General features: G+C 36.9%; 2 protein-coding genes across 18 annotated transcripts in view; one reads left to right on the forward strand and one right to left on the reverse strand.

Moving 5' to 3' along the window:
• The window catches only part of ABHD18 (abhydrolase domain containing 18), a 37,848-nt gene extending 24,027 nt beyond the window's left edge, over window positions 1-13,821 (reverse strand). For 3 of the 15 annotated variants that reach the window (XR_011537191.1, XM_070609114.1, XM_070609115.1), the window contains exon 1: window positions 13,333-13,740. The gene's annotated coding sequence lies outside the window, so the exon portion shown is untranslated. Of the gene's footprint in view, window positions 1-13,332 lie in introns of all 15 variants that reach the window. The other 12 variants (XR_011537193.1, XM_070609120.1, XR_011537194.1 and 9 more) reach the window with 8 other exon arrangements.
• The window catches only part of MFSD8 (major facilitator superfamily domain containing 8), a 36,035-nt gene continuing 24,698 nt past the window's right edge, over window positions 13,742-25,078 (forward strand). The window contains exons 1-3 of one of the 3 annotated variants that reach the window (XM_008537965.2): window positions 13,742-13,893; window positions 19,271-19,362; window positions 23,660-23,703. In XM_008537965.2, the coding sequence (XP_008536187.1) occupies window positions 13,829-13,893; window positions 19,271-19,362; window positions 23,660-23,703 (201 nt within the window). In that variant the 5' untranslated portion in view covers window positions 13,742-13,828. The remainder of the gene's footprint in view (window positions 13,894-19,270; window positions 19,363-23,659; window positions 23,704-25,078) is intronic. The other 2 variants (XM_070609112.1, XM_070609113.1) reach the window with 2 other exon arrangements.

Below are 25,078 nucleotides of genomic sequence, written 5' to 3' on the forward strand. Positions count from 1 at the left end.
GGTAAAGCATAGGAACAGATAATATATAAAAGAGGGAAAGCAAGAGAAAATGATCAACTACTCTCTTCTTTGTTTTCTGATTCAAGAATGCTCACTGTAACATTTTTAAATTCAAACAATACAGAAGTTTATATAGTAAGACAGGGAAAAATAATCTGCTCCCCATTACCTCTAATTCTACTTTCCAGAGATATTTAGTGCTGACAGTTTGGATTCTGTCCTTCCTGACCTTTTCCTTCTTGATATTATTTATTTACCTACCTACACTAAAAATATTTACATGTGTTATATAACACATTTTTGGCAGAATTCAAATAATATAAAAATAAACACAGTAAGCTGAGAAGTCTCTCTTCTTCACTTCTGCTAAGCTTCCTCTCCTCCCAAAAGGTGCCCATTGTTCATGCTGTATACATGTGAGCCCTTCTTCTATTTATACATATACACATATTTTAGGGGTTTTTTAAAATACAGAAGAGACCAACTACATTATTTGTATTTTTCCAGTGTTCTTCCTCACCTTGCTTATTTATAAGTATCTGCAAAACCCTTTCAATTTCAGGATATATAGGCCTGCCTCATTTTTTTCTATTAATCTGTGAGTTTAGCCCACTTATATTTGTTACTATAAAAATCTTTTGGTTTTAGTTATTTTTTTTATTTTATTAATTCTTTAGGGTTTTTTAAAAAATTGTTTACATTTGTTTTACATTTGAGTGTATGTAAATTTGAAAGAGATATATTTAAGGTGCAATATATCATAATGGCTAAGAGCATACACCCTAGAGGCAAACTTCCTGGGTTGCATCCTTTGCCATATGACTTTGAGCAAGTCACTTATCCTGTCTGTAATTCATCTGTAAAAGGGGGATAATGACAGCACTTACTTTCTAGGATTGGTATGATAATTAAATGAGTTACTATATATAAAGTGCTCAAACAGCACTTGGCAAATTTAAGTGTTAAATACCAACTAATAATAGCAACAATTGCTGATTATCCTTATAACTTTATTTAATACTCAAACCTGTATTTCCATGTTCAACATAGTATTTATTAGCTCCCAATGATAAATAATGACAGATAGATTTGCTCACTTCTCCCTAGCACCCAATTTTATTTTATTTTTTTCTGGCCATTTCTGTTTTTATTCTTATGGTATTCATCTCCATAATGCAGACAATATCTTGTATTTCTTTTTCTTTTTTTTAATCCATCACCATACATACATGCTCCTCTACCCCTTTCGCCCACCACCCCACCCCCTTCCCCTCTAGTAACCACTAATCTGTTCTCTTTATCCATACGTTTGTTTATCTTCCACATATGAGTGAAGTCACATGGTGTTTGTCTTTGTCTGGCTTATTTCACTTAACATAATACCCTCAAGGTACAAACCTGTCATTGCAAATGGAATGATTTTGTCTTTTTTTATGGCTGAGTAGTATTTCATGGTATATATATACCACATCTTTATCCATGCATCAGCTGATGGGCACTTAGGTTGCTTCCACATCTTGGCTATTATGAATAATGCTGCAATGAACATAGGGGCCCACGACCCAATTTTACTTGATTTTTTTCTTACTGCTTATCTTTATACCTGTAAGTTTACTTATATCTCTAGTCTCTGATTTATCAGTAAATGTTATGTCTGACACTGACTGTGAAAGTTGAGAAAAATCTGTGTACTTACTACTTTCTAACTTCTCTCCCTTTCATGTTTGTAACTCTTCTAAATTATATCAATTCTATGTTGTTAGAGTTTATATTCATATTCTTAGAGACAGTTGTATTCAAGGATCATTACCAATCCTTTGCAGTAATTAATAAAACAGAAAATAAAGAAATAACAAAAATCAATGAGAACCCAAAAGAATTCTTTAAGAACACTAAGATACTTCAGATGGGTTTACGGTAAGTGAAAGACGTCAGTCTGAAAATGTATAATTTCAATTATATGACATTCCAGAAAAGGCAAAACTATGGAGAGAATAAAAAGATCAGTAGTTGCCAGGGATTTGTGAAGAGGGAAGGAGGGACAAATAGGTGTAGCACAGAGGACTTTCAGGTAAGAAAACTACTCTGTATGATTCTGTAATGGTAGATACGTGATATTATGTATTTGTCAAAACCCACGGAACTGTACAACACAAAGAGTGTATCCTAATGTAAACTATGAGCTTTAGTTAATAATAATGTATCAATATTGGGTGCATCAAGTCTAACAAATGTACCACACTAATGCAATATGTTAATAATAGGGGACACTGTGGTGTAGGGGGGAGAAGGGATATATGGGAACTCTCTGGACTACTATCTGCTCAAGTTTTCTGTAAACGTAAAACGGTTATAAATAATGAAGTCTATTAATTTAAATTAAAAAGTCCAGAAGATGATTTACCTTAAGCTTTCGGTTTTTGTTAAAGATTGGCACCTGAGCTACCATCTGTTGCCAACCTTTTTTTTTTCTCTCTTTCTTTCTCCCCCAAAGCACCCCCAGTACATAGTCGTATATTCTAGTTGTAGGTCCTTCTGGTTGTGCTATGTGGGACGCTGCCTGAGCATGGCTTGATGAGCGGTGCCATGTCCGTGCCCAGGATCCAAACTGGCAAAACCCTCGGCCACCAAAGTGGAGTGCGCAAACTTAACCACTCGGCCACAGGGCCGGCCCCAAGGTTTTTAAGACTAGTTCTAAAGTACCTTCAAAAGTGAAGAAATTTCACTAGGATTCCACACACAGCTTCTGTCACCATTATTGTATCAAGATATTATATCACTCTAGTAATGTTAGTATATCAATTGTGTTGAATGAACCAATCTATCAAGTATCAATCTTACAGGATTTCTATAGACTTTATTTCAGTTCATTATAGTTTATAGGAGGAAAATCAGCGCCATTTAAAAAAGAGGACAAAAACAAAAATCAATTTGAAAAATCTGTATGTATTCATTTATTTGCCACTTCCTCTGAAAAACTATTTTAAAAATTCTCCTAAAACATTCTAAAAATTGTAATAGGCTTCAAAACTCATGGTACTTTGAAAGTTAAATCAGAAATTAGAATGACATAAGCTTCTAAGTAGCTTATACTTACAAATGATGATAAAATACATTTTCTGGCTTATTTTAACCACTGTACAAAAATATAGTCAATTTTTAATTATAAATATAGTTAAAATTTAATGTTAAAGGAGAAATGTAGATAATCTTTAAAAATTGATTTCCGTAATTTTTTTACTCAAGTGACCTACATTGCTAATCATAGAGGGGAAATCCTGTACTTAATCTTTATGGCAATAAAGTCTTTATGTGTTATTACTTAAACCTATCAATGCATCTTTTCAATTTAATCTTGCAGGGGGGAAAAAACTAAGAATCCTTTCACCTTAATGTATCAACTTCTTAAATGACTCTCTCCCTCTGAACAATTTTTATATTTTGTAATGAAATTACATACTATTTTCAAGCTTTCCTCAATTAGACATTTCTACATATTTTACAACCATGTGATATTCTAACATATTAACACATAGTTTGCTGAACAATCTTTGGCTGTTGCCTAGTTAAGTCCAAGTACCATAAGCATTAGCCTATGAAATATGAACATCCAGATCTGAACTATCAGCAAAGAGCCCTGATGAAAAGCTACAGCACCTGAACATCTGGAGAGGTTTAAAGATGGTGTAGAAAGATAAAAAGCTTGGAAACATCTTTCCAAGAAAGATTTAGGAGTTCATACAGTTTGTTATTGTTGTTGCTGTTAAAGTACATTTTTTATAAACTGAAGTATAATTTAAAAGTGCACAAGTCATAAGTATAACGATTCATTTCCACAAAATGAACAACCTGTGTTTTATATGATGTGATGATTGCAGTCAAAGGTGCTAGCAAGGAGCAGGAAAGGCTGCATAGAAAAATCAGTTTTAACTGAGTCTTCAGAGATTAATCAGGCAGATAGAAGATATGCAAACACAAAAAAGGAGATGCGAAAAAATGTGACAAGCTGAAATAACATAGGGGTCTGGAGAACAGGATGTCAAATTATCGGGAAATATGTCATGCTATTATTAACACTTATCTAGTAGAGATTGATTATTGACTTCAAAGATTCATAATAATTTTCTGTAGAGTTAGGATTTTAAGCTTTTACCTATCAGATTCATACCAAAACGCTTTTAACATTCCATTAATTTTTAAAGTTAGTTTTACAAGCATTCTACAGTTTTCTTAAAAATGTTTATATAATCAAAACAATCCATCTCACCACATCCAACAGAACTTCCTAACAGACTGCCGTAAGTGTACAATTCAATTTTTTTTTAATATTAAATTCCTTTTTATCATTGGAGGTCACTATGAAATAGAATATTTTTCTTCTGTTTACTAATCAGACTTCTAGAAACATTATTTTCTCTTTACTGTTCTCTAATTGCTATTTTTTAATTCTAGAAATCTTTTATAAACTTAGATCTAGTTCTAAAACCTGTATTCCATTTTTAAAATCCCTGTCAAAGAGCTCTTACAACTATTGTTTTACTGTTTAAAAGTCTACAATGAGTTCGCCATAGACATCCCACTTATGTTTGTCATGACTTATAAAATATCCTATTTGCAATGTAACTGATAGTGTGGTTCAATCAATATATTAACTTAGTAGCACTGTTATTATTTTTTTAGTCTTCTCATCCAGGGTTTTCTTTATTTCCTCCATTAATATTTTATTCTATCTTTTAAGTGAGTATCTTTATTAAATATGCTACCTGACTGAAAAATTATTTAGTATTTGCGATAACTATTATGAATAGGGTTCCTTTTTCTTTTTCTTTTTTTTTAAAAATGGACACCTGAGCTAACATCTGTTGCCAATCTTTTTTTTTTTTCATCTTCTTCCTCTTCCTCTCCCCAAAGCCCCCCAGTACTTAGCTGTACATTCCAGTTGTGAGTGCCTCTGGTTGTGCTATGTGGGACGCCACATCAGCATGGCCTGATGAGCAGGGCCATGTCCGCGCCCAGGATCCGAACCTAAGAAACCCCAGGTCACCAAAGTGGAGCACATGAACTTAACCACTCGGCCACGGGGCTGGCCCCAGGATTCCTTTTTCTTTATATTTTCTCTTTAGATGAATATTACTAATTCATAAGAGAACAGTTTATTCTAGATTTTTTTCTTCTATCCCACAACTTTTGTATTAGAACTCCATTCCAGGAATAAATGTATCAAATATTTAGGAGAAACTTATTCCTCTGTGATGGAATATGTCTCTATCCACTATACCATGCTAATCTCCCCCATTTCTTACATTCTAAGCCATATCAGAAACCTAAGATCACAAGTCATAAAGTGAAAATGTTCCACGTGTGTTACATTATAGGATTAAATTTCTCAGTCTGCTATTCTAAACATTTTTATAAGCCTGTCTTTAAAACAGATTTCTGACTGTATTTGAATAATATTTTTCCAGGATATCTTTAATAATATACCTAATTGGGAAAGAATGTTGATCTGAAAGTGAAAAAAACCTAAGGAATATTTAAAAAATAATTTTTACTAAACATATTCAATCACTGGAAAGAGCTACAAAATGATACCTTGTAGAATTCTGCATGGAAAAATATCAAATAGATGATATAAACATAAAATCTTACTTTCTGTTGTAACATGTTTGCAAATAGTGTCTCAAAAGAACAGTGATAAATAGACTGGAGGGGAGATCCTGCAAACTTTTTCTATAAAGGGCTAGATAGTAAATATTATAGGCTTTGCAGGCTACCAGGCAAAATCAAGGATTTTATGTAGGCACTTAACAAGAAAGAACTAATATTCACATATTTTTTATTAAGGAAACTCAAATAATAATAATAATGATGATGATAGAGTGTAATTTTTTGTAATATAGGTCTACTAATGAGAAAGGTGAAATTTTTCCTTGGGATATTGCTTAATGGGCGTTCAAAGTTAGTGCCCCCATCATCAAAATGAGTACTAATGTTCATCTGTAAAAACTGTTCTTAGTACGCATGCACACAAAACCATAGGCCATAGTTTGTTGACCCCTAGGCTAGAAAAATCAAATAAATCATAGGTGTGTTACAAATGTCACAATAATCTCCCAAATGCAAAGATACAACTATAAAACACTATATTTGTTAAAATTATAAACTATCCAAATCTATAAAATGGCATAAATAAAATACAAATATTGATTTTAAGAGAATTCACTGTCACAAGGTAGATCTAAAATTAGTCTATCTAAAATAAACACTAGTTATTTAATTAGCATGTTTTGTCTGCCTTCTTAAAATTTAGAATTTGGTAGCTAAAATGTGGAAGAATCAATAGATGAATAGATAAGCAAAATGTGGTATGTATATGCAATGGAATATTCAGCCTTACAAAGGAATGAAATTCTAACATATGCTACGAGATGGATGAACCTGGAGGACGTTATGCTAAGTGAAACAAGCCAGTCACAAAAAGACAAATACTGTATGATTCTACTTATATGAGGTACCTAGAGCAGCCAGATTCATACTCAGAAAGGAGAATGGTGGTTACCAGAGGCTGAGGGGAAGGTGAAATGGGGGGCAGGGGTTATTGTTTAATGGGTATACAGTTTCAGTTCTGCAAGATGAAAGAGTTCTGGAGATGGATGGTGGTGATGGTTGGACAACGGTATGACAGGAATTAATACCACTGAACTGTACACTTATAAATGGTTAAGATGGCAAATTTTATGTGATGTGTATTTTGCCACAATAAAAAAATCGGAAAAAAGTTTAGTAATTGGAGCTAATTGTTAGTCTCTCTACAAAGTTTTTCAGAGGAAGTAAATTGATACTTTCTTTCCCTCTTGACAACTTTCTCAGTACGCAGAGGTAGTTTATTATTCTACTGATCTTAGAACAGAACTCAAGGCTAGTATTATTCTCTTTGAAAAAAGCCACTGCAGGGGCCGGACCCATGACATAGTGGTTAAGTTCGGTGCACTCTGCTTTGGTGGCCTGGGTTCGCAGGTTCGGATCCCAGGCACGGACCTACACCACTTGTTGGCCATGCTGTGGCAGCAACCCACATAAAAAGTAGAGGAAGATTGGCACAGATGTTAGCTCAGCACTAATCTTCCTCAGCAAAAAACAACAACAAAAAAGGCACTGTATAATTTAAATATTTGAAGGCTTTAATAAGGCCTTAAAATAAAAGAATTTGTGGAACAAATCTCTTAATCTAGTTGGTTTCCTCCCATCTTCTCATTCTCCCTTTTTTGAGAATTGGTTTCCAAGAACCCAGAGTACCTAGGTTTTCTGTTTCTGGCTCTCATCTAGGTTTAATCAAGGTGTCAGCTGGGCTGTGTTCTCAACTGGAAGCTTGAGTGGAGAAGAACCGGCTTCCAAGCTCACTCAGGTTGTTAGTAGAATTCATTTGCTTGCAGCTATATGACTGAGAACTTCAATATTTTGCTGTTTGTCAGCCAGAGGCCACCCTCAGCTCCTAGGGACTGTCCACAGTTCTCTACCACATGGCTTTCTTCATAGGAAGTTCACAACATGGCAGCTTACTTCTTCAAGGCCAACAGAAGAGTGAGAGTGAGCGTGCTAGCAAGACATAGTCTTACATAACTTAATGTAACTATGGGAATGTCATCTCATCAACTGTCATAATATAACACAATCATGGCAGTGACATCCAATCACTTTTGCCGTATTCTGTTGGTTAGAAGGCAAATCATAGGTCCTTCCTGTCTACACTCAAAAGAAGGGGATTACATACACAAAAGTGGGACCATCAGGAGATGGGATCATGAGGGCCACCTTAGAGACCTTAGAGAATCATGGGAGAAAAACAATTGTACTTCTCACCCTTTGAGTAGAACATCTGGGCTGACACCCTCAAGGCTTTCAATACCAGAGGTGACAATTACCTTCTTCCCATTTTCTTACCAATAGGAAAACAAACAACAAATAAACTCCATAGACCTGAATAAACATTTGTTTATAAGCAAGGGAGCTCTTGAAAGTTTATCTACATCATGTTTATGTATTTCCCTTCACTTAAAACCCTTGCCCACAAAAATAAAAAAAATCCCCCCAAACAGGATAGAAACCCTTGCCTCTTAGTATTTTGGTTTTTATTCATTAAACAAATGGTAGAAGGCAAATTGCCTTTTGAAATGCTGTCCTCATTATACACATTTTCTACTTTAGTGCAATTACTAAAATCAAGCAAGTATATGTACTACATGTTTAAATTGCTTGAGTAGTTTTTTCTTGAAGGGCAAATGTCAGTGTGGTATAACGAAGAATGTGTCTGGTCTTTCACCCCACTTTCTGGCATAGAGCTCCTTGGAGTTTCCTGAGTGATAGCAGTGTCTTTGTTATGCTAATGAGTTGACTCCAGGTGGATCCCTAGAGAGTTTCAGGATAGTTTCTGGTTGGTCTCCAGAAAGACCAACCATTTGATTAGAGGGTTGATTTTGGGCCAGCCTGACCTTCAAGAGGGAAAGGGAGCTGGAGATTGAGTTGAATCACATGACAATGATCCAATCAATCATGAACACCCCAATAAAAAGTCTGGACACTGAAGTTTGGTACAGCTTCTCAGTTAATGAACATGATCTGTTGGATGGTGATGAACCCTGACTCCAGGGGAAGAGCACATGGAAACTCCACATTCCCTCCTATACCTTGTCTCATTTGTCTCTTTATTTGGCTGTTCCTAAATTGTATCCTTTATAATAAGTATATTGGTTTTCCGAATTCTTTGTGTTATTCTAGCAAATTATCCATCCACAGGGGTCATAGGAAACCCCAAATTTGTACCCAAGTCAGTCAGAAGTATGGCTGGCATCAGAAGTAATGGTGCCTGGAGGACTGATCCTTAATTTGTGGGATCTGCACTAACTCCTGTGTTGTTAATCTGTGGGTGATTAATGTCAGAGTTAAACTGAATTATACCCAGCTGGGGTGGAAATGGAACAGTTTCTTCTTTATCCAATTACCAAAATTCTGAATTAGTGTTCCATATTCCAAATAAGAGGACAACTCTTTTTATATATTTAGATAAGCAACTCTAATCACGGGGTTCTATAGCATAAGGAAAGACAATTCTGAGTGATGAATGATGATTTTAATTATTTTACTCCTTGGATCCTTCTGGAATTGTTCAAAAAATAGCAGTGATACATTTTTGTGTAAATTGATTAAACTGCAGTAGAAGAGTGGCATGTCATTATAACACAGGACTTCATTGTCTTTTGCAAGTATTTATAGGCCATTTATTTTCTCTAAAGTTGCAGGAAAAGGCTGCGGGGGTCAATGTGTTCCTTTGTAACATCTATGGCATGAATGGCAATAAGTAGATTCCATGTTAGTGTAAAAAAACCCCAAAATTCCAACACTCATATTTTACAGTAAGAAGACAAGTACTAAACTGCTCAAGAGACATCCCATTTTTCTATGCAATATTCTTCTAGGTGGTACTAGATAAAAACAAAATAAAACAAACATATAAAAGTAGAAAATTGCAAGGGAAGCAGGAAAGGACCTGAGAACAATGAACTCTTCGAATATTTTGTAAAGCACCATATTAATTATGCGCCTAAATTGTTTAGTCTTTTCTAATTTTCAACCCCATACTAGAAAAGCTTTTCAATTCACTTTAGTTCTATTAATATAGGCCATAAGTCAGTACTCCAAATCTACAGCCAGCATATTCTTTGCTATATTTACCTGCCAGTAAACAACTGGCCAATGAGGAACAGAAAGCAAATCAAACACACACATAACTTACTTAAGTTTGGTTCTGGAGTCTGGAGTTACACAGATCTTCTTAAACTTCATTTCAGTTACAAGAACAATATAAAAGACCAGGTTTTCTGGGATGCTCTAAACATGCAGGTTTTTCTCTGCAGGGCTAATTGCTATCCAGTGCCACCAAGAACAGATAATAGTTCAAGCCGAGGGTAAAGATAACTCCAATTTACCAAAAAAGAGGCACCATTTGGAGCCAAACCAGATACTTAAACACCCTGAACTGATACCAGTGAGCTTTTGCAGAAACAGGACCCATTTTTGAAGAACGTATCAAGCCAAACTGACACAATTATCATCTATACTTTTATATAGCCAATATCAAAGGGAAAAACAAAGTGAAACAAAAATAGAAGTTCTAGTACACTGCCAAGGAATGGAAAGTCTTTCCTAGAAATGAGCTGTTTTGCTGAAGTGGCACTCAACATCTATTATGCCATCTAGTACTTTTATCTCCCATCACTCTGGTATGTAAGCATTTAAACAACACAACCTCAATTTTTTCTAGACTTTTATCCTCATATAGTTAATGCATATCTCAAAGGCATAAATGAAATTAAAAAAAATACCACCATGTACAAGAACTTTACTCCACAAAAATGCAGACCTACTTTCATCTTATAACTTCACTTTTAAATCACTTCTTTTCAACAGTCATGCATCACTTAACAACAGGGATACATTCTGAGAAAGGCCTCATTAGGTAATTTCATCACTGTGCAAACATCATAGAGTGCACTGAAGGGTAATAAAGTTTGTCACCTCAAAATGTCTCTTTGACATGAGGATTATTTTAGGCTGTTTATTTTTAAGAAACAAAAGACTCAAAGTTTTTCTTGTTATCACCCCCTTAACTGCCTAAAAATTCAGGTTAAAAAAACCTGTCTCAGGGAGCAAGCTATCACATTAGCAAATAGCATGAACTAAGTGGTAGAAAGGGATGAAGCTAGAAAAGCCTGTTTCAGGGCTTCCCTCTGTGTTGTTCTGTTTCTGTGTGGCCAGACACACACTTGTTTTCCAAATGTTTGCCCCTTTTCACCTACATGTGAATTGCCTGCCTTCCCTTTGACACCTCTGACTCTCCCCACCCCAAAAATCTTCTTTTGTCTTTAGCTGAGGATGGCATTTAAGATAAGGATTTTGGCCCTGGTAGTAAGTTTCTTGGTTTTCCTGGGTTTCTCCCATCTATACATGTTATTAAACTTTTGTCTGGTTTTTTCCTGTTAATCTGTCTCATGTCACTTTAATTCTTACACCAGCCAGAAGAACCTGGAAAGGTAGAGGAAAATTTTTTCCTCCCCTACAGAACTTAACAAACTTAGATGGTATGGCCTACTGTACACCTAGGCTATGCGGTACTAATCCTCTAAGACCACTGTCATATGTACAGTCCATCGCTGACTGAAACACAATGCAGCACATGACTGTACAAGTTTAAATAGCAAACAAAGAGTTTAGAAATACCGCAGATCTCCACTACTAAAATCTACTATGCTACCTCAACAAATTTAATTCCTTTTAATCTTATACAGGAGAATATTGGGAAAAATAGGAAGTTTATTTGAATGTTAAGTGGGGTGGCTATCTATTCTAAGTGGTCAGTTAAAGAAATCCAACAGGTGGATTGTCTCATCCTTATGTGCAACATTCAGCAAATAATCTAATCTCTTTTCAAATTCAGCTCTTCTTTTCCATGGACTTTTAACAAAAATAATTAAGTTTTTTAAAAGTTTTTATTTTAATGTTTACTTTGAGGGCTGTGTGTGTTCGTAAGGAATTATTTTTTCTTTTCTTTTTCTTTATTGGTACAATAAACAGTGCTTACTTAGAGTTCACCAGTTTTATATACACTCATTCCATGTACTTTTGTCGTCTAAAGTCATCACTTGGAGGCAGCAATGGAAATAGCAGTGTCAGAAGACCTGGGTTCCTCCACTAGCTGTGTGACCTTGAGTAAGCCACCTTAACCTATAAAAGGGGAAGAATACCTGGCCTAATACATACTAACAAATTATTTCATTTATATAAAAGTTGATTCCCTGTTTTACAGATTTTAAGAGACACAGGAAAAGATTCTTCTTAACATTCTTTTCACAGGAAGGCTGTTGGTCAAGAGCACAGGCTTTACAGTCTGGAGTCCTGTGTTTTTTTGGATACTAGTTCTGTTGCTTATTAGCTGTGTGACCCTAGGCAAGTTAATCTCCATCCTTTCAATTTCCTTGTGTGCTTGAGACAATCCCCCCTCAGACGACTGTTGTAGGGATGAAATGAGGTAATTCAATAAGCATTCATTCAATATATATTTATTTAGCAACCATCCTGCTTGGTGCAATACTGGTTAAAAGTCCCTTATCAAATATATATATATATATATATATATATATATATATATTGCCATACACTGTTTTAGACTCCAGGGATTAAAAAAGAAGCTGATGATACAGTAAAGCAACATTATGGCAAAAATTACTATTTTTTTACCCATGTACCTTCTTGGAGACAACCACAGGAATCTGATATGTTTTTGTGAGCTGTTACAAACAAATTTGCAAGACTGAATCCAAGTACAAAATGTCAGGTCTGAATTCAGAAGACGCATTGCAAGGTTAGCTGTTCACCAATGGGATGTGCGTGATAGGATACACACAGGAAGGTCACAAACAAGACAAAGATCAGAAGTGATGGCATACAACACAACGTATAACTAGTATAGGGCCTGGCATAGGGTAAGTGCTTATAAATATCGCTTGAAAAGAACTGAATTTGGATCCCAACTCTTGCCACTTTCACACCGAGCGGCTGTGGGTAACTTATTAACTTCTCTGGACCTTAGTTCTCTGTAAAATAGAAACGTGTCTGCTTTACCTATCTCATAGGACAGCTGTGATCAAATGAAATCACATAAGACTGTATTAGCGCTAATGAAACAGTCATTATGACACACATAATGACTACTACCAATTCACTTAATAGCCTACTTGTAGGGGTAACATGTTAATATGTAAGCACCAGGAAAGAAACAGCATCAAGATCTCCTGGGAAAAAACCCACAAAATCCTATATTTCTAAAAATGTCATCTTCCTTGTGATGAAAGGAGCTGGTCATGAAAACTGGTGCTGTGCCTTTTCTAATTCCCAGGTTACAGGAGCAGGCTCTGCTGAATGGCATGTTGCAAGGCTGAAGCCCCCAGTCGTCACGGGCGGGGATGGGGTGCGGATCTGGGGATCAGCAGGTTAGAAGGGGTTGGACCCCATCTTGAGGGCTCCATTCAGGCCCTAACAAGGCACTACCGGTAAGGTGCCTTTGCAGGGAGCCGAGCGAGGAAACGAGAGCGCGCAGCCACCTCCACCTTCCACAGGGCAAAGAGACCGCCAGAGCGCACCCCGGATGCCGGCCTCGTTTCGCGCCCCCCGCCCCGGACACCCGCGTCTCCGGCCGAGCCCCGCTCCTCCAGTCCCTGCCTCCTGGCACGTACGCAGCGCGCCCAGCGGCTCGGAGAGCGCCGGCGACCCGCTACTTACTTACTGGCCGCTCGGCGGGCGCCTGCCGTCCAGCCGGCCGAGCCTCCCAGCACCGCCGCTCCCGCGGCTCCCGGGACTCGCCTGGCGTCCAAGCCCCAACCGCAGCGACCGCAGCCTCTGCGGGAACGCAAGAGCGAGGGGCCGCAGTCAGCGAAGCCTAGGAGACGGGCGAGCTCGGGCCGGGTGGCCGTTTGGACACGCCCCTGAACCCTCCTCGGCTCTTGCTCACGCTGTCCCGGGAGGCGGAGAGGCGCTGCCCGAAGGAGGAGGACCAGGACACAGGGCCCGGCCTCTGACCTCTTCCCGCCCGGGGCCACCCGGACTCCCGCGCCGCCGGCACGCCGGACTCTGACCTCCGGGCGCTCCGCCCACTTCTGGCCGCCAGGCGCGCACGCGTATTTGCTGGCTTCTTTTGACAGCTTTGGCCGGGCAGAATGGGAGGGAGCAGGAGGTGTCGCGAGAGTTGGCTTCACGCCGCCTTGTGGGCACTGTAACTATGGCGAGCCTGGGGATCGAGGCTGAGCAGGAGCCGCTCTTAGGTGACCACACACCCGGAAGCAGGTGAGCGGATGTTGGGGGAAAGCCCCCTCACCCTTCTCGGCTGTTGGGACTATCCCATTTCCCGGCGTCAAGCGCGCCTGGCCGAACAAGGGCTGCCAGGGGGGCGGGAGCCAGCGGCGGGGCGCGCGAGACCGGGAGATGCACTCCCTCTGCCGAGAAGGGGCGTCCGGCCGCGCGGCGCCGGGAGTCGGCCGGGTCTGGGGAAGGAGTTAGGGAAACTCAGCAGCCTCCTGGGCTTTCACTCCAGCGGCGTGGCCCCGCCAGGCCACTGCATTCTGCATCTGGCCTTACAGAGCTGATCTCTTTACATATTTCACAGAAGTTCCGAAATGAGAGCTTTAATCGATACTTAAAGATACCGCTTTTAGTATGGATCTAATTGCCTAACTTTTTGATACTTTGTTAGCAAGTAAGCCTGTCTAAAATGGGCTCACCCTTGTCCTATGCCAAGTATATAAATAAAAACTAAATTTTTAGCATTTAAGGGATGAAGTGTATTTTGACCCTTATAACTCTGGTCGTTTTGCTTCTAGTTTATGGACAATAGTTCAGAATTGTTAGTTTGTCTCTTACTATGCAGTTAAGTAGTATGTATGTTTGCCTTTAGGAAAACGGAGTTAAGTATCATTTCGTTTGAAACGTGTAATAATTATATCAAGTAAATTAGCTAACAAATACACAAACTGTCTACGAGCATGTTAATTTTTGCTCATTTGTCCCTCTTACGCACCAAACCTTTATTTTAACCACTTTGAAACTCGTAAAATGTATTTTTCTGGTCTGTGGTTTACTAATCAGAATATATGTAATGCAGTTTTATTTCTATTTTATCTTGAGATCGTTACAGATAATATCAATACTGAAATGTATTGTAATGGAGTGATGTCCTCAGGACGTTTTGAGCCATTTGGGACTAATTGCCTCTATACTACTTTATTCTACACTGCTATCCTTTTTTAAGTTTTATGTGTGCTTTTTAGTTTTTCTGCCTATTCTGTTTCTGGCAGACTATCCCTCATCATGTTTTGTCATCTGTTAGCAACGCCTGTTTTTGTTGCTGTCAGCAACCTCTGTTCTCCCAATTTTATTTTGGGACATCTAGTTTGCTCCTGCTTTGAAAACTATATCTAAGCTTAATAGAATTGTGTGCAGTTAGAACACAGAAGCCATCACTAAGGGCTAACGATCTCTCCTACTAGTCAAGTGCATGAGCTTAAGTGTGTGAATTTTGTGACATTTGGATTTCTCAGAGTCCTTTTGCTTCTTCCTGTTTCTTGACTGTTTTCCAGATAGACGTTAGGATCCTTGAGTTTTGGTTCAGTGTGGTCATGTGGTACGTTCTGTCACCTTGTCCAAATAAGCCTGCTTTAGAAAAGGAATTTTTTTTTCTTACTCTTAGCTTTGATTACCTCCAAGTGATTGATGGCCATTAGGGTCCATCTAAATTCAGCTGTTCGGTACATAAACAATACCTGATTGAGATTCTAGATTTAGCGTTTTGAAAATAAACAGGGAGTATTTTGAGAATAATTCAATAAATATACTGTCTTTAAAAACATAGTAAGATTCCCCAGTAAAGTGAACGTGTGTACAATTGGCAAGCCGCGTTCACTTTGAGTAAGTTATAAAAACATGAGTCTAGTTCACCGCCAACCTCTCCTCACTGAGAAAGTCGGTTCTAATTTACTGGTCTGGTTTAGTCCTCATGGTCCCCACTCACCCCATCTATAGCATTTAAGAGAACAGGGGTTGGCAAATTTTTTCTGTAGAGTCTCAGACAGTAAATATTTTAGGCTTTGTAGGCCAAGAGGCAAAATCAAAGATGTTATATAGGTACTTAGATAACAAGAAAGAAAACAAATTTCCACAAAATTTTTTAGTAATGAAATTTAAAAAATAATAAATGAATTCAATTTTTTGTAATACAAGTCTATTAATGAGAGGCACAGAATTTCTTTTTGGGGGGTGGCATTTTGCTTAATTGGAGTTCAAGGTTAATATTTCGATCATCTACTTGATCACAAATATTCATCTGTAAAAATTATTCTTAGTTCACAGGCCCTACAGAAATAAAAGATTGTCTGGGTTTGGCTTGAAGACTGTAGTTTGCTGATTCCTCTTGTAGAATATCCTAAAATGTTACAGATGCTTAAAATTTTTCTTTGCAACTTTAGCCTAGTCTCTGTAAAACAAATATTACTAGGACTTCTGGTCTTATAGAGCATATCCTTACAGAACATTCTCAGTTAACTTTTGTCTTCTAGTCTCTACACTGTTACACCATTACACTGTTCTGTCAGTGAGCACACACTCTTTTCTCTTCTTTGAATATGGGGGTTTTTTTGCTCTTCACTGTTTCACAGATGCTGTCTCTGGTAAGAGTGTAATTTTATTTTTCCCTCAGTAAATCCAGAGTCATGTTTTGCACATAAAGTACTACTGCTTACCCTAGTCTCCTTGTATTAGATCTTGATCTGTTGAACCTAAATATGGCACTTTTTACTTATTCCTGTTAAATTTTATCTAACTTATTTTGGTGATCAGTTCACTCTAGAATATCTTGTATTTCTCCTGGTTTTTAAGTCACAAGTTTAATAAGCATAAGATCATTTGAGGTATTATAGTTTGTAATGAAAATGTTAAACAGGACAAAACCCTGTATATTACAATTTTACTTGAAGAAGAATCTTAAATAGAGAACTAGTACCAGAATACAGAGTGATAATAGAAAGGAATCAAAAAGTTAAACAAATCGCCTTGGAAGTGCAATGTTCCTTCCTATGCCCTGGCGATATGAGAAAAAAGCCTTTAGAAACTCAAATCTGAGATACGTGACACGGTTGGTTGAATTATCAAAGTTAAGAAAATGTAATAAAAGTGGTAACTTCATCGAAGGACAGTTGTATTCTCCTATCTTCCTACTCTCTCCAACAAGGTAGAAAGATACTTTTCTTCAGCAAAGATATACTTCTTGAATTAAAAAGAAGGAAAAAGTAAAATTTTTTTATTTTGAAAAATTTCAAATCCATAGAAAAGTGGAAAAAAACAATGTAATGAACACCTGTACACCCTGTCATTGTTAGGCTTTTCCACACTGCTCATATCTCTGTTACTACACACACACACACACACACACACACACACACACACACACCTCTTTTGCCAAACTACCTAAAAGTAGGCTGCAGACGTCATGACATTTTATCTCAAGTATTTTAATCTGCAGCCTGCATCTCCCCAGAACAAAGACATTCTTTTACACAACTACATCACTGTTACCACAGCTAGAAATACAATACAATACTAATTCAAAACATGCAGTATACAGACTACACTCAAGTTTTTCCAAAAAATGTCCTTTGTAGCTATTAAAAAAAAAACCAAACAGGATCCAATTAATGTTCATGCATTGGTTATGTCTTTTTAGGCTTCTCTGACCTAAAATTGTCCCCTGACCTTCTGTCTCTGTTCTTGCTGACAGCGAATCCTTTGATAAGTCTAGGTCAGTTTCTGTAGAATATCTCACATTCTGGATTTGTGGACTGTTTCTTTCTGAATAGATCCTGGTCAAATATTTCTGGCAAGAACATCCCATGAATTATGTTGAGAACAACTCAATATATTGTGTCAGGAGGCATGGGATGCCAAGGTTGACCACTTGGTTAAGAGGGTGACTGCCATACCTCTCAATTATAAAGGCTTATTTTCCATTTTGTGATTAATGACTAGACAGTGGGATGATACTTAGAGGCCCTGTGACCATCTTGTCCTCAACAACCTTCCAACCACTTGTTTTGGGATCCATTGATGATCCTTGCTTTCATTCATTATTACCTGGAGACTGGTTATTAAATGGTGATTTTCTAATTCTGTCATCCCTTCAATGTTTAATCGCTGTCATTAAAAGAAGAAAGATTTTTGACTAAGCTCTAAATCAAGTTGAAGTCACTCAAACAAACAATTTTATTACATTTCTTTCAGAATCAAATTATTTACTTCCTCTCTTGGTTCCCTAACTTAGATAAGATCTGAGCAAAATAGTTATTTGAAAATTTTCAGGCTTATAGTTCTTATTAGTGATGATCAGTTTAACTTCTGATCTCCAGAAAATAATAATGGGTTCATTAAAAATATACTACTAACCCACTGTCTTAAAGTGATACCAGAATCCAGTACTGTGGCATTGAATGGTACATTCCTTTTGCCTTCATGCAATTATCTGCATTATGTATTCCAAATTCCAGTATTTGATTTCCAAATATGGGCATCTGGGCTTCCGCTATTTTTAAGGTATACTACATTACAGTGGAAGGTCTATTTTTATGGAATGGCATTTATAGCATTAAGCAGTTCATATATATTATATCAGGAATTAATATACCTGGCACATAGTACATCTAGTAAATGTTATCTCTCTTCTTCCTTCCCTCTCTACTACTCCCAGTCATATCACATTTGAAAAAAAAAATTCGTTTTTGAAGACTAATTTGACAGCTATAAGGTCTATTATAGAAAATAATCTTGGAACATAAGTCATTTTGTCTGTTGTACTCATCTTAATTATTTGAAAACATAATGCTCAAATTAAGGTAAATTTGTTAACTCTTTCTGTGTGCATATGTGAAAATGTAATGAGTACACCCACTCATCTATCACCTGACAGAAGTAGGATGTCTGGTTAATATACTGCCCTTAGTCCAGGTCGCAGGCCTATTGAAAGATCAGCCCAGTTTGGAGGGGCTTTGGTCTCTCTGTGGTCCACTAATAGAACTTGTCTGGTAACGCATGTTGGACCAAAGGCAAGTGTTCCAGGAGGTCCAGAGCTAGGAATGTCATAGGTCACATCAAACCTTCCCGGTATCACTTCTACATTCATTTTGCTCCAAGCACTCAGCCAAAGTAGCTTCCTGCAGCAAAGCTAATTTGCTGTCATCAAGTAAAGCATGTCATAATGACAGTAATTATCTTTTAATACTTAGTAATTGTATATCCCACCTAATTCTTGTTGCTAGTTTGTTTTATTTATTTTGATATACTTTATTCAGTTTGTCAGTTAACAAATTTCAACACTCTTGACTGATAAACCTGTAGCATGCCAACAATAGCAAAATAATTGCTTCTCAAAATGGTTTGCCTTTTTGAGCTACCTCGTGTCTCCCAGGTTTCTGTGTACAATGATGCAGAAATACAATCCATGGAAAGTCAAAGAAATAATGCTTAGTCATAGATAAATTAATACAGCAAAAACCAATATTAGTAAATTATCTCTCTATCATATCATTTTCATGACTTTAGGAGAGAGAAAATGAAATTGTGCCACAGAAAGATTTGCAGATAATGAGATAACTTTGTAGTACTTTTTTCTTCTTTAACCTAGAGAAGGGGATATTATAGAAACTGAGGAGCATTATAAGAGCCGATGGAGATCTATCAGGATTCTGTATCTGACTATGTTTCTCAGCAGTGTCGGTAAGTATTAGAAATTATGCATAATTTTAAAAATTCAGGTAAAATATATTTTAACGTCATTTAATTTTTTAAAATTACTTTTTATTGTGGTAGAAACCACATAACATAAAATTTACCATCTTAACCATTTCTAAGATCAGAAGTTTTAAGTATATCTACATGGTTGTGTAACCAATCTCCAGAACTTTTTCATCTTGCAAAACTGAAACTATACCCGTTAAGCAATGACTCCTCATTCCCACCCACCCCAAGACCCTGGCAACCACCATTGTACTTTCTGTTTCTGTGAATTTGACTACTATAGATATTTCATATAAATGGAATCATACAGTATTTTTCATTTTGTGACTAGTTTATTTTGTTTAGCATAATGTCCTCAAGGTTTGTCCATGTTGTAGTATGTGTCAGAATTTCCTTCTTTTTTAAGGCTGAATAATAGTCCATTGTATGTATTGTAGGGGAGGAAGAACTTTCCCTCTACCTTCTTAGGTTATATACCTGAGGCCTGCAAATTAAACTGACAAAAGACAGATCAACAGGAGAAAAGCATGCAAATTTATTTGATGTTAATGTTTTTACGTGACTCAGGGGGCTTCATAGAAAAGAAGTGAAAACTCCAAAGAAATGGTTAGACTTGGGAGCTTATATACCATTTTAGCAAAGGGCAATAACTGGAGAAGTGACTAGAAAAAGGAAAGGGATTTGGGCTTCTAGGGATGACAAGTTGTGGGAAAGTGACTAGGAAATATATGGGGGAAACAAATGGAAGATCAGGGTTATCGTAGTAAGGTTGGTTTGTGCAGACTCATCTCAGCATCGACTCTCCTTCTCCAGTGATAAGAATGTTCTCTTTTTCCTAGTACTTGGAGAGTACCTTTCTCAAGAAATTTATACCCTGTTTTTAGGCAGAAAGGGGGAGGACAGAGCCCCTGTTCCTGCATCTGCTGTTTGTTAGTTGCCTTCAGCTCAAAATAATCAGTATGCCAAAGTGACATATTTTGGGGTGGCGTGTTCTGATCCTCTTCAGTACATACCACATTTTCTTTATCCGTTCATCTGTTGAACACTTGGGTTGCTTTCACCTCTTGCTGTAAACGTGGGGGTGCAAATATCTCTTTAACATCCTGCTTTCAGTTCTTTTGCATGTATACCTAGAAGTGGAATTGCTGCATCATATGATGATTCTATTTTTAATTTTTTGAGGAAGTGCTATACTGTTTCCCATAGCTTCTGCACTATTTATACATTCCTACCAACAGGCAGGGTGCAAATTTTTCCACATCCACACCAAGTCTTTATGTTTATTTAATAGTAGTCATCTTAATAAGTGCAAGGTGGTATCTCACTGTGGTTTTGATTTGCATTTCCCTGATAATTATTGATGTTGGGCATCTTTTTATGTGCATATTGGCCATTTGTATGTCTTCTTTGGAGAAATGTCTGCTTAAATCCTTTGCCTACTTTTTAATCAGGTTTTGTTGTTGTTGTTGTTGTTGGGTTGTAGAAGTTCTTTATATTTTCTGGATATTAACCCCTTATCAGATATATGATTTGCAAATATTTTCTACTATTCCAGGGCTCTTCTTTTCACTCTCCTGATTGTGTCTTTTGAATCAGAGAAGTTTTTCATTCTGATGTAGTAGTCCAATTTATCTATTTTTTTCTTTTGTTGCCTGTGAACCTCGTTTGATTTTTAGGTCGACATATAACATACAAAAAGTAAAGTGCAAGAATCTTAATTTATATAGCTTGATGCATTTTAATCTATTAACATTATTTCTGAAAATATAGTTACTGAAAATTAAAACAACTTGAGGAAAAAAGTTTTTAACATTAAGAATTGTAATTATCATGTTAAAAATGATAAAGAATGAAAATATATAGAAATTATCAATACTGTGATCACTTTTCAAGGAAAGTTTTAGGGAATCTATTTTTTTTCCAAGCTTAGACTCTCTAAGTCTGTAGGCACTAACTTTATAAGTGTTTTCTTTCCCTGAGATGGATAGTGAAGGTCGTTTCACTAAATTGTTTTCTGTATCTTTTCTGTTTGCTTCGGTCACCCTCTTGTTCTCTCTCACTTGCCAGTCTTCTTCATGATTCAGCACTGAGTAAAAATGCGTTTTAAATAAAGCTACAACTAAAGAAAAGTACAAAATGAAGGATATTTTCAACAATTCTTTGTAATACGATTTCATCTTGGATTGTGTATCTATTAGGATGCCTTCTACAAATATCAGAAAAAAAATGTTGACTCACATTGGCTTAAACAGTGCTTTATTTTTTCTTATAAGATATCCATGTTAGGACAACTCCAGGTGAAGTTCACTGGGGCTTTGGCTCTGCTTCCCAATAACTCTTTTGGTTAAAACAAAGGCTACAGCAAGGTTGCAGCCACAGTTTCAGGTGTCATATCCATTCATGGTCATTTTTATTGATTGAGAGGGACTTTTTCTTTTTTAAATCTCCACAGAGATGAGGTGTCCTTCCCCAGAGGTCCCAAAGTAGACCTCCCCTCCCTTCTCACTGGGCAGAACTGGGCTACTGTCACTTTCTAAACCCATCATCAGCTAGGATGGTGGGATTACCCTGACTGAATTTCCTAGACTATCAGGATTTACCCTCTGGCATTTGGGGTGGAGACAGTTTCCCCTAAAGCCTGTGGCTTTGTGGAGGAGTGATGGATACCTGAATAAAATCGGAATTCGGGAAGAACGAAGAGGGCAAATGAATGTTGTTTAGGTAGCAATCTCTGCAATAGATTGTTTATTCATTTAAAACACTTCTAATTTTTAGTACTCAGTTATCTAAAATTATAAGTAATAATTCCAAATTTAACAGCAAAAAAAGAAAATTATTTTAACTTTAGATTTTAATGAACATGTTAAACATTTTACCTGATTACAGGTTTCTTAGTTGTGAAATTGTAGCCTTGATTTCAAATATTAGTTGACTCTTTCAGTTCTTTTTTCATCGAAGTCAATGTGTCAATTCAAAATACATTAAAATGAAATAATTATCGAATTATTTTTTAAAACAGGCTTTATGAAAGGAATGAAGTACTTATAATACTGCAACGTGGATGAACCTTGAAAACGTTATGCCAAGAAAGAAGCCAGACACAAAAGACAAAACAGGATATGATTCTATTCCTATGGAAGTCCAGAGTAGGAAAATCTATAGAGACAGAAAGTAGATTAGTGTTTGCTTAGGGCTGGTGAGGGATAGGATGGAGGGTAGCAGAGTAATAGCTAAAGGATCCAGGGTTTCTTTTTTTTTTTTTTTTAAAGTAATTTTTTTTTAATCTCTTTTTTTTTTTTTTAAGATTTTATTTTTTTCCTTTTTCTCCCCAAAGCCACCCGGTACATAGTTGTACATTCTTCATTGTGGGTCCTAGTTGTGGCATATGGGACACTGCCTCAGCGTGGCTTGATGAGCAGTGCCACGTTCACACCCAGGATTCGAACCAACGAAGCACTGGGCTGCCTGCAACGGAGTGCGCGAACTTAACCACTCAGCCACGGGGCCAGCCCCCCAGGGTTTCTTTTTGAAGTGACTAAAATGTTCTAAAATTGACTGTGGTGATGGTTGCACATATCTATGATTATACTAAAAACCAACCATTGAATTGTATACTTTAAACAGATAAATTTTTTAGTATCTGAATTATATCTTAATAAAGCTGTTTTTTAAAAAAATAACCTTTGTAGGATTTTTATTGGATGTGCCTAACATTTAAAATTTACTAATAGGATTGGGGTTTATCATTACAGTTCTCAAGCAAAAAAGGCTAGCAGAGATAATGAATTTTCTTTTAAGATATGGCCATCTTGAAGAATCCTTGTTCCTTAAAGCCACTGCCCCCAATAGATGTTCATTTTCCTTCTTCCTAATCTCCCCTCTAGTCAATTCTCTCTCCCAAACAACACAGATTAGAAGTCTAGCACTTCCTGTATAACAAAGTGGCCTTTCTTCCATTCATTTCTGCTATAAAAACTTAACAAAGCTTTCAGTAATTTCTGTTTACCATAAAGGCATATGAGTAAGGGGAAATAAGGCCCCTGCTTTTAGTATATTAATTATGTCCAGGGACTATAATACATTCTTTTCAAGCCTTTATTATTTATTTTCCTTCTGATAAGTATAACCCTAATGCTTATTACATTAGACATTTGTGGGCATAAATTTGTGAATTCAGAATGCTATTTTAAAATCTATGTTATAGTTCAAAGAATTGTATCTATAAATGGTGATGAAATTATTTTAAGTATAAATAACAGAGTTTGCCTCTTTCCAGGGTTTTCTATTGTGATAATGTCAATATGGCCATATCTCCAAAAGGTTTGTACACTTCAATCTATTCTTCTCTTAAGTAGCTGTGGTACTAGTAACTCACGTAGTTAAGAGTTTTCTAGAGAGTCTCTTTGGTATTCTATGATTTAATCTTTACTAAAATAACTTGAGATAATAATTCTTCAAAAGAGGCTTATAAGTAAGGTGACCATATGCTTTATTGTGCAAACCAGAAGAATACTCTTGAAGTGAAAGGAGTGCTATTCCAGGAAAATAAGCTTGTACCCTGACAGCCCCAGGCAAATGTAGATGTGTGGTCACCTACTTATTAGCCACTTTCACATCCCATCTCTACTCCCTCCCTCATAAATAAAAAGGAAACTAAACTAGACATAATCTGAATTCTCAAAATGTACAAATTATATTTCTGTGAAATAATTTCATGCTTTCCCATAGAATTAATTTGGGATGTCGGGTGACATTGTGAAAAGAATAGACAATACATTATATGTATTTTGATGCTGTGGTTATTAGATGGGGAGGAGAGGGTGACAAGAAAGTGCAAGCTTGGCGAGTACCCTGACATCAATTGATCATCAAATCCTGTCAATTCTGTCTTTTTCTTAAAAATATATTTGACGTATAACATAGTGTAAATATCTGTCAATTCTGTCTTAAATCTCCAAGAATGAACTTACTAAAAATCAATATTTAAGTTGGAGACATAATTTCTTTGTAACAGTATTTCAGTTAAGGTTCTTGACAGAGTTCCTCTGTGCTTTCCTAACCTCCTGTTCACACCTTAACTTGCTACAATCTGATGACCTCCCCTGCTGCTCTGAAACGCTCTTGTTAAGGTCTCTGATGACTTAACTGCTGACCAATTAGATACTTTTCAGTTCTTCCTTTAGGTGACATTTTTGTAATGTTTGACATTGTTGTCCTCTCCCTACTTCTTGCAACCCTCTCTTAGCCTCCACGACATTTCTCTGTCCTGGCTTTGCTCTCAACTCTATTTGTTCTTAAATCCTTTTGTGTATTTTTCGTCAACTTGTTCCTTATGTGTTGGTTTTCCCCAGAGGTTGGTGTGTGCCTGCGTGTATATTTTAGCCTAGATCCTAAGCCTTGGCCCATATGAGATCTATGACCAACAATTTATTAGATATTCTACTTGGATGAACCTAGGCTCCTCAAGTCTTTACACATTTCTCTCCTTTTTTTCTAGAATGGTTTCCCTCCCTTCATCTCTCCTTTCCTCTGTCCTTCTCTTCCTTTCTCGTTCCCCACTATCTTTTATTCATTCTTCAAGGCTTTGCTCCACTGTCACCTCCTCTGGAAAGCCTTTTTTGACTGTCCCTCACCCCAGTTTGGGCTCGAAGGTTTTCCTACATGCTTCCAAGTCCCTTTATCATTAACACTTATC

Source organism: Equus przewalskii, chromosome 2 (genome assembly GCF_037783145.1).
Source record: "Equus przewalskii isolate Varuska chromosome 2, EquPr2, whole genome shotgun sequence".
NCBI classification, from domain to species: domain Eukaryota; kingdom Metazoa; phylum Chordata; class Mammalia; order Perissodactyla; family Equidae; genus Equus; species Equus przewalskii.